General features: G+C 41.7%; 1 protein-coding gene across 1 annotated transcript in view; it reads left to right on the forward strand.

Moving 5' to 3' along the window:
- Positions 1 to 4,948: 4,948 nt before the first annotated feature.
- LOC118415642 (calcium-activated chloride channel regulator 4-like) overlaps positions 4,949 to 10,398 on the forward strand; it is a 22,916-nt gene continuing 17,466 nt past the window's right edge. Inside the window, exon 1 of the mRNA XM_035820352.1 lies at positions 4,949 to 6,107. Within this exon, the coding sequence (XP_035676245.1) occupies positions 5,928 to 6,107 (180 nt within the window). The 5' untranslated portion in view covers positions 4,949 to 5,927. The remainder of the gene's footprint in view (positions 6,108 to 10,398) is intronic.

A 10,398-nucleotide genomic window follows, 5' to 3' on the forward strand; every position in this document is an offset into this window, starting at 1 on the left:
ATACTCCACCAAACTGATTTCTTTGTAGTGAAATGGACCATTGTTGGGAGTATCGTCCATTCACAAGTTTTCACATACAATCAGGTCGAGGTTCAGGTCTGAATTTTCTGTACCGGTACCCACCCCTAGTATATAATATGTGCTGCAGGTGCCGTTTTTAGCAGGTATGGTACTTTTTCTTCACTATGAATTCCTACATTTGATAATGATGCTGTGTTGTAAGAATTATTTTTTTCTGTCTATATTATTGGTGTATCACAAACGTAAAGAGATTGTTTGCTTTTCACATGTTTGCGTTTACAAAGTGATGAAAATATTTTTATCTATGTCTGTGAGTAGTTAAATCTAAATATGATAACCAGAAGTTTGCATTTTGTCATACATATAGTGTGTCTACGCTGCTTGTGTGCTAGACAGTTAAGGTGGCATCTCACTGCACTTGGGGTACCGGTGCGGCACTGCGGTGTCCGTTCACTGCGGCACTGCTGTGTTATTTTTTGCCGATTTTTTTATAATTTAGATATCGCTTTATACCATATAAGTATGAATTAGAAGACAACAAAATACACAAAACGTAAGAAAATTCCTTCTTTATCTCTAACATTAATGAGTTATCTTTCCCCGCAGTGCCGTACCGTTGCACCAAGTGCAGTGAGATACCATCTTTAGTTAGGCCTCCGTTCCACTAGACGGCAATTTTTCCCTTATCTGACTCTTCAAATGATGTCATCCATATTATTTACTTGCTGTGACCTTATAGAAAAAAATATTAATGTAATAACGACAACTTGACATTAAAGTTCATATCAGATATCGATGTGTAGAGATGTTTGTCAATGGTTTTCTTGATATGCGATTTGTATGTACGTGTACGCAATGTCAAATTTGTGTACCACTGTGTATCGTCAAAGAAAGATTGATATTATTTGTATACAGCGAAATGTATTTTGTAACGTCTGTTGACAAAGTATCAATAAAATCGTATTCTTCAATGGACCTACACAGTGTGAACCTTGATGAAATGGAGTATCGAAACAGGACGTTCGTCTGCAGTACCTTACAGGGGCGACAGGGCACATTATCAAACTAGACCTTCATTTTCCGACCTTTAATATAACCGCATTTATAATTGATTAAGATCCATCCACAGGCTCTCGAGTTATGGTCTCACGACACAATTAGCTCGTCCCATTGAAAGCAACGCAACTTCTATGTCCGCAAATCGAATTAAAACACAGTATTTCTGGAGATGTTTTTGCTTTCTATTGTAAGCACACGTTAGGTAGGCAATAAAAAAATGTCACCCAAACCTAGCCCAGAGACGAATTTCTATCACATTTCAAAATGCACCTATCCGCTATCCGCTAGAGGTCGTCTTGACTACCCAGAGTCTGACCGGAGCACTCCGGAAAAATAAACGTAAACGTCCGAGGATCGATCGGGTCACGAAACTTTCGTGCATGATCATGCCAGTAATACACGGTCAAGCTTTCATCTAAATTCCTTTTCATATCAGTTATGGTTTATCAATGGCAATTTATGGTTCACCTGAAACCACGCTTTGCGGGCCAGATAGTTTTTTTTTCGCTCGGATTCCATTAGACTACACACTCGGAGTAACACAGGAATGAGAACTTATGCTGTGCAGGCCAACTAAATTACACACACGCAAACAGCAACATATCTTTTACAGCTTAAATGTGTGTCAGAATGCCATTCCGTAGAGTACTGGACGCATTTTGACTATAGCTACATGTATATGAACTCGGCTCGTTTCTACAGGGATGGACGGGTTTGGCGTGTGACATACCCCTTCCAGCGGTTATTATCAGAACTGCACCCAGCAGTAGGAATTTTCATCGGTAACAATCTAACATATCTATCGGTTCCTAAGATAGCCATATAGCCAAAAGATGCATGTGTATGAACGGGACACGTTTCTATGGTTTCAATGCGGTTCGTTTCTACGTCTTCAAGGATGGACGGCTTTTGTAGGTGACATACCCCTCCCAGCGGTTATTATCAGAACTGCACCCTTCATTTCAATCGGCAGCAATCTGATCTAGTCTAATTTGTGTGTCATATAGAACAATAAATTCTTAACTTTCACATCTTCTTTGACTCTGGACTTCATCTGAGCATTCTACGCCATCGGTATCCGTGTTTTGAATTTTCTTTTCCCGCTAGAGGCGCGATTTCAGTTAGGATAAAACTGACAATAAGTTTATTTCTAATATTTGTTCTGTGGCAGTCCGTGTATCGATCCGTACCAGACCACAGCAGGTCCCCAAGCCGCCTACAAACACTTACCCCACAATAGGTCCTCACTTCGTACCGTTTGTCCGGCTTGGCAACATGCCATTAACTTGGTATCTCACTGCACTTGGGGCACTAGTGCGGCGCTGCGGGGTTCGTTGACTGCGCCACTGTTGTGTTATTTTCTACGATTTTTTTAATTATTCAGATATTGCGTAATACGTAAAAGTATGACTTAGAAAACAACAAAATGTACAACAAGAAAATTTGTTCTTTATCTCTGAAATTCGTTGAGTAATCTTCCGAACCCCGCAGTTCCGCATCGGTGCCCCGAGTGCAGTGAGATACCACATTTACGAGGGGCGTGCAATTAGTAATGGTCCTGACCCATTTCCCATAGCAGGAGATTAATGAAACTTGGCACAGTTATTAGTCTTTCTCTTCATGGGAATCACCCAGAGTTATGCATTTCTCCCATCGTTTGATGCAGCTCTGGACACCGATTTTGTAGGACACCCCAGGTTGGTCCTCCAACTGATGCCTCATCAATGGCACAAGAGGGACGACCAGGTCTGGGAGCTGTTTCCACAGACTTCCAGCCACGTTTGAATTCAGGATGCCAGCGTTTTACAAGGTCATATGATGGGGCATCATCACCATAAGTTTCATTTATTTCATCAAAAGTCTTCTTTGGTGTGCGTCCTTTCAAATACAAAAACCGGATCACTGCGCGACACTCAACTGGTTCCATTTCACACCTGGTCCATTTCGCACCTGACTAAGTTCAAACACCAGTAAATCAGAAACCACAATTAGTTCAGAGCTGTCTTTTGCAACATAACCCATAGAGATATGAATTATTACACATACAAAATTTCATTTAGATCAGACAACTGGAAGTGGGTCAGGACCATTACTTATTGCACGCCCCTCGTACACTCTCTTTTCACTATAGGCTGCGTCGCTGCGACCGCACTGCGACTGCAAAAGATATCTCAAATCGCTAAATGAAAAAAATGTGTGCTTTGTTGTATTTCTTTCTTTTTCTCTCTTTCTTTTTTTCTTACATATACATACAAATACATACTTAAAAAGACAGCTAGCTGTACACTAGCAGACCATAAGAGTTGCAGAAAAATAAGGTTCTATTAGAAGTAGATGTCAGAGGTGAACAAGCGTTCGATGATGTTTCAAATCAAATTGTGCATTTTACATCATATTCCAAACTAGAGTTCCACGAACACATACCTTTGCTAAATAAACCAGGTTTGTTATGTAGAATGATGTCTGTAGACATAAATGTGTTACTCATTATATTTTATTTTATATGCCTGGAGTTGGTTCATAACATTTTGCCATTGCTTATACAAATTAGATCCCTATTTACATACTATTTAATTGTATCAAGCATCACTTAAGCTGTCGATCAGCATACCAAAAATCATGATGATCCTTTCAATCCCTTCTTGACTTATTATCTTTTAAAGTAGGAAACTAAACCGCCTCCTGCAGTTCAAGAAAAGATGTTAGGGGACCCAAACAAACACCTCTTACTCTCTGCCATCTTTCTCAGTTACATATGTGACAAGTTTGAAAGTCCTATCACGGAATACAGTAGATTTATCTTTCCTCATTAATTATGCAAATTAGCTGTTAATTTGCATAACTAGTATCTCATTATGTAAGTTTTTAGTGAGAGTCCACCTGTAGCCTCCGCCAGGCCTTCCTATGGGTGTATGGATCTCAGAACTCGGTAAAATAAAACAAGATTAAAAAATGGCGCGGAGAGTCAGTTCTCGCTCAGGTTGGAATTCCCCAAAATGCGCCGGCAAATGAAAGTTCCCATGGTTGCAAAGCTCCTCTGGTAGACTATTCTCCCAATAGACTGCGTAGTTAATCCACAGCAACTAGATTTTATGGATGACATCCTCTGCAGACAGCAAAAATAATGAGATAGCGCAAAAACAAAGAAAAAGATAATTGCTAAATTTTCAAAATAGACACCATAAACGTTGTAACAAGATTTGAAGTGACAAAACGTGGCATCACAACTACAAAGGCATTCATTCCTGTACTAAAGAAGTGGACTAGTGTATTAAAAGTGATACTGGTGTGGAACACCTGTATCACTTGCCAAGCTGGCAACTACATTCATGGCCTCTATATTGGTGACACTTTTATAAATATCCAACAAGTTTCATTTCTGCAACTATAGTAATGGCTACCTCCCTAGTGTCACTTCTACTTGTGAGTATGATCATTAGGCTACAGCACAACATGTTTGACTATTTTTGTCTATCTGACCATCCCTAAAGAGGGAAAAAAATTTTCAGAAACCAGGCGAAAATTAATGAGCGCGCTGATGTCATCCATGAAATTTACTTGCTGCGTCATCCTGCTTAGGTCGTGTTTTGGATATCCAGGATGCGGCCTAAGCCGGATTTTAGATAGTGACGTTTTTTGGATGGAACGCTGTACAGTTGCTCAGTTTTCGCCGTCAAGTGAAAATAGGCCTCAGAGAGCAATCCTTGACATGGCATCTGTTGCGGATTTTTGCGGGGAGTGTCGGCATTTTTTGCATCTTTCCCCGACAGCACTTCAGTTGGTTACACTCGAGATTTTTTGTGGAGTGGATCCTTTAGCAAATTTGAGGGCAATCGATGGCATCAAAACGTTTTTAAACGCTCAGTGGTATCGCTACACTCTTTTGTGTTAGACCGCGTTTTGCATGGTTTTAAGTTACTAGTAGTTGGTAGCAACGTTAAAACAAGTTTGCTACTAACCAGGAAGACGGCTTGCTTCAGCAAAAATGCCTTTTCAGTTGTGTATTTCACAAAATTGAGCGGATTTGTAGCCATGACTTTATGTAACCCAGCCGCTTTGATTCACCAAGCGTACAGGGGAATGTACCTCAAAATCTCCTTGTCTGGAGTTTTACGCGGTTTGATCTGACGTGGAAGAACAAGGATACAAATCCCCTCTAGCTGCTGTGGAGCGGACGATACCAGATCTGGAATATTCTTCGCGAGTCCAGAGAAACATCGACTTCTATAGCTAGTTTTACGTGGGCGTAAACATAAACAAGTGTTAAGAAACACCCGTCGCAGCTAGCAATACCTGACGACTTTTGTAAAGCGACAACCAGTGGGTGCAACGAAAGAAGTCTTTTCCCGCAACAAGCCAGTGAGGTAAAAGATGGTCTGACTTGAAACGCTAGGAGGTTACGTCAACGTCTTGGGTTGAACGGCCGCGCGCGGGTATACGGTCTCTGCCAAGAAAGCCGACGCCTCGCACGTCTCAAGGAAGAGAGAAAGTCTAAACAAGAGGCGTGACCCGACGTCTCAGATTTCGCCCGGTAGGGCAGGGTTACGACAGGTGTTGCAGGGACGGGGTCACTTTCTTCACTTTCGCACGGGGGACGTTTAGGTACGTGCACGTACGGGCAGACACCGCTGTGAATCACAGGCCGTCTCGGGCACCAAGCACCATGTAACCGCTCGCACTGGATAGAGTTGTAAGCCACACTGGAACGGTCTTTTTTTACATTGTACAGTCGGCAAAGCTCTACGCTCTGTGTTAGCCTGGAACAAGGGATGGGGAAGACTTACGACCACCGTACAAGTTGATCTGAGCTTCTACACGATCTTACGACAAAACTACGACCGTCGGACATGAAGCTTTCCAAGAGAAACCTGTTGGTAGACATAGCGGTGGTGTTGCTAGTGTTAGTACTGACATTTCGTGAGACAAGTACTCTTGGAATCAAACTGCAAAACAACAAGTACACTGGACTTGTCATCGCCATACACAGGAGTATCCCTCAAGATGACGGACTCATACAAGCTATCAAGGTAAATTCTTGTCTTTGTTTTCACTTTGGAAGAAGACTTTAAGAGGTATATTTTGCCATAATGCTCAAGCTAGCGGTTTGGAAGAATAGAAATGCTCGATTCTAGTTCATCATTTAATCGTATTCGGTTACATATTGGCTCATTGTACGTGGTTTAGCTTGTTGTTTGTTTACGTATAAAATTTCCTACCCATTTTCTAATCATACCACATGTTAGGGCACAATTATATTGTATTTGTCTGTCATTTTCATAAAGATAGGAATTTTCTGAAAGCCCCCTTAGATCTCTAAGGTTATTAATAATGTAGAAAGGGTCGTAAAATTGTTAAATTTGACTTGATTTGAACAGACGATGACAAGTTGGTACTGCACTTAAGGTAGAATGTTCTTTTAACAGTGCCACATACAAAGTACAGACGGAATGCAAAGGTAGACCTTTTAAGGTTGTAGGGCTAGTGAGTCGTTACCCACTGTGTCTTGGGCGCAGTATTGAAAGGTGGACTCCAACTTTCTCATTCTACCACCCTTTACCTCCCCAACCAAAGTCAGGTACCCATTTTTACACCTGGGTGGAGTAAGGAAAGTCGTATAAAGTGTCTTTCCCAAGGGCACAAGATCGGTAGCATGACAGGATTCGAACCCAAGACCTCTGGATTCTGGGGAAAATACCATACAGTTACGCCAAACGATCTCATAAACTATTTTGATATACTAAGGCCCCCTATAGTACTAGACGGCGATCGCGATGCGCTCTCACTGCAACCTAAATAGTATATGTGTAACCTTTGATTTCATACTGGGTAACGTAATATCATACGACATGTAAAAGTGTGACCGAGAGGACAACACACAAACACACAAAGTGTGAAAAAAATCGTTTCTTTTCTATACAATTCGTTGGGTGATCTGTCAAATTCTATGTCGCAGAGAGAGCTCGGCAAGAGCGCCGTCTTAGTGTATACAGCCGGTATAACCTTCAGAAACATCTTATACAAATCGTAAAAAGGTCTATTCTTTTTCTGCATGTACAATTCGAGCGATCTGTCAAATTCTATGTCGCAGAGAGAGCGCGGCGAGAGCGCCGTCCTAGTGGAAAGGGGTTATAACGTAGATATGATCAGGCCACGTTCTACCATTACTTAAGTGTACCTGTACTCAACACCTGCGCTTCTACAGGTGTACACGGTTACTTGAGCCTGCCCCCGTGCGTAGGAAACACTTAAACTTAAGACCCCATGAGAATGTTACGTTTTTACCTGAATCACTTCTTCCCCACACTTACAATAGGCGTTTTCATCGTCTCCAGGGCGAAGCATAACAAGGAATGTGCAACATGGCTTAGCTTTGTAAAACATGCGTTAACTTGCTTTTAACACTTTATGTTACCAGAAGAATTAGTACCTGTTTTCGACTGATTACCTTTGCCGAGAAATTTATGCTTTTGTGTGTGTGAGTGTTTGTTTGTGTGTGTACGTGTGTGAGAGTTTGTGACAACGATTACTCGAAAATGCCTGGATGCATTGTTTTTGCACTTGACAATGACACTTTGAAATGATTAGATTTTGGTCCCCCAGGCGACCTTCTTTTGTACCTTTTAAGGTGGTTACCAGTACGGTGTACCGGTACAAAACCGGGTTTTCTTATTGGGCCGGTCCAGAAAGACCGAAGCTGAAAAAATTCGATGGACCGGATGTTGGACCTGTTGGAAAATGAACAGATTATATGATCGGGCATTCAATGTTTCGGGGCTTACCGGTCGAGGAATATAGCAAGAGCGAAGTAGAGTAGAGTCTATAGTCATTTCACCAAGTATTACAGTCAATAGTACAGAGGCAGCTGTCCTTGTAGGATTCTAAAACGCCAGTGGGAGTCGAATACTCCACAAAACAGATTTCTTTGTGGCGAAATGGATAATTGTTGTGAGTATCGTCCATTCACAAGTTCTCACATACTTCATCAGGTCCAGGTTCAGGTCCGAACCTGGACCTGATCCTCTGGACCTGAACCGGAATTTTCTGTGCCGGTACCCACCACTAGGTTCACAATCATATTACACCTATAGTACCGTAGAGATAGCGGCGAGCTCCCAACGGTATGGTTACCAAATGAATCCAAACTCATGCGTACTTGAATACTCGCACAAGTGTGAAACGGTCGTAGTAAAGTAAAGCGTCGTGGGCGCCTGTTAGAATTTTTCAGCGACCGTCCTTCACCCGTGCACCATGCTTGAACTGCACAGCATAAGGCCACCCCAACTACCGTGTCTGCAAACACATTTGCTACACAGTACCCGTTCCGCAGCACTGACCTCATACGGGTCAACCTCGTCACGAGCAAACTGTGAGCTCAACAAGGCAAACACGGTTATTGTAAGGCCGGAGAAAGGCCATTTGATATAAATTTGTTTGCACACGTCTTGCGTGCAAAGCTTGAATAACCATAATTAGTTCTAGTAATGAACAGGTGCGTAGGTGGGAAAGAAAGAGTCACGTCGACGTCAGTTGTGAAAGGTCCATTTTGTGGATTAAAGTTAGGTAAAAAAAAAAAGACACGAATGTTTGGTAAATAGCTGCGATGGGTATTGTGCTTCTTTATAATGACCTAAACGTAAAACGTACCAAAAATCAGGACGATCCGTTAACCTGTTCTTGAGTTATTATTTTCTTTCACAATTTGGTATCGGCTTCAGTAGTTTCAAAAAAGCCACTAGGGTGCCCAAACCTTAACGACTTACTCTCCCACTCAAGAGCTATATACCACTCGAATATCACGACCACAGCATGTCCAGAACACAAGTTATCAAAGCCGTAATTTCGCATTTAGTACTGTTCTTACAATATAAACGTTATTAACAGGGTCTTTCTCAGCACATTCCCCATATTATGACGTGTTGCTATACGAATATTTGCGGATTTAAACTAAGTACTCCACCTATCTGTTAATGACGTGTTAATCGACCGCTAATGTCAACAGATGTGGCATGGCTCTGTTTACGTTGTAATGTATCATTTAACGCTTCAATCAACAAGCTCTGCGTCCTATTATGAGTCGACAAGATACTAATCGTCTCCACAGCTTTCTTGAAGAATAAGAATCGTGAGAGAAGCTCATTAAGATGTCTTACTGTAGATCCATAGCCAAATATACGTCTCGGATTGAGTTTCGTAAGAAAACTTGTTTGTTCCGAGCCTTTGTCGTTGCGGGTTTTTAAAACGAAGGATTTTTCCAGGTATCGAACAAAAGACGGAGTTATGAAAAGAGAACCCACAATGCCTGCATGTAAGCAATGCTGGTTGGAACGTATGCGGTTATTATGATACAAAGGCTGGTGTTAGGATCGTGTTTCAGTCGTGTTTTTGTGGTACAACTTCAGCTCTATGGTTCTCTATCAACACTTGTACTTGTTGTAAGACCCCTTTTCTACTTGACAACGTTCGCTGAGTGAACTTACAGCGACCAAAACTGCATTTGTGTTACCGTTAATTTCACAATTGGAATGTTAAGTAAGACGTAAATCAAAAAATAATCAAGAAGACAAAAATGCACACCAACGTTTAAAAAATAGTTCTTTGTCTACGAAATTTGTTGCGCAATCTATTAAATATTTAGTCTTTCGGAAGTTACATGGCGGTCGCAGCTTATAGTGAGAAGTGGATGTAAAGGTGGGTTCACACGTGCGTAGATATTCAAGTCCGTACCAGGTCCGTATGGAGTTCTTAGCCTCTACCAGGCTCCACAGGTTGCTGAAAAAATGATACATAGAAATTGGACAAATATCGACAGATAATATGCCGGACGGACGAGTTTGCTGGATCGCAAACCATACTTGTCGGCCAGCTAATTCCTTTGGCATGTTATGCATCTATATTTGTCCAATTTCTATAATTTTTTCAGTGACCGGTGGAGCCTGGTAGAGGGTAAGACTTCCATACGGACCTCATAAGGACTTAATGAATATATGCGCACCTGTGAACCCCTTAAGGCATGGGCGAGATTGGTTTTATTTACTCGCACTCTGGGCTTTTGCAAACATATTTAGCGCTGTACGGAAAGTTTGCTTGTCTACGGTTGAAAGGAATCTTGTGGGGATAATACAACGTTCGAATTCAATACCATGTAAATATTGTCATATCAATGGTAGGTGACTTGAAACCACTGAGGCTATAATACAGACCCAGCCTTGACATTGTTCAACGTAGTTAACACTGTTGACAACAAGCACACGAGGGTTCATTGAGTTCGAAATCACTCAAATTTACTCTCCAGCAGTGACTCGGCCCCAGCTGTCTCTG

The sequence above is a fragment of the Branchiostoma floridae genome, chromosome 5 (genome assembly GCF_000003815.2).
Source record: "Branchiostoma floridae strain S238N-H82 chromosome 5, Bfl_VNyyK, whole genome shotgun sequence".
NCBI classification, from domain to species: Eukaryota; Metazoa; Chordata; class Leptocardii; order Amphioxiformes; family Branchiostomatidae; genus Branchiostoma; species Branchiostoma floridae.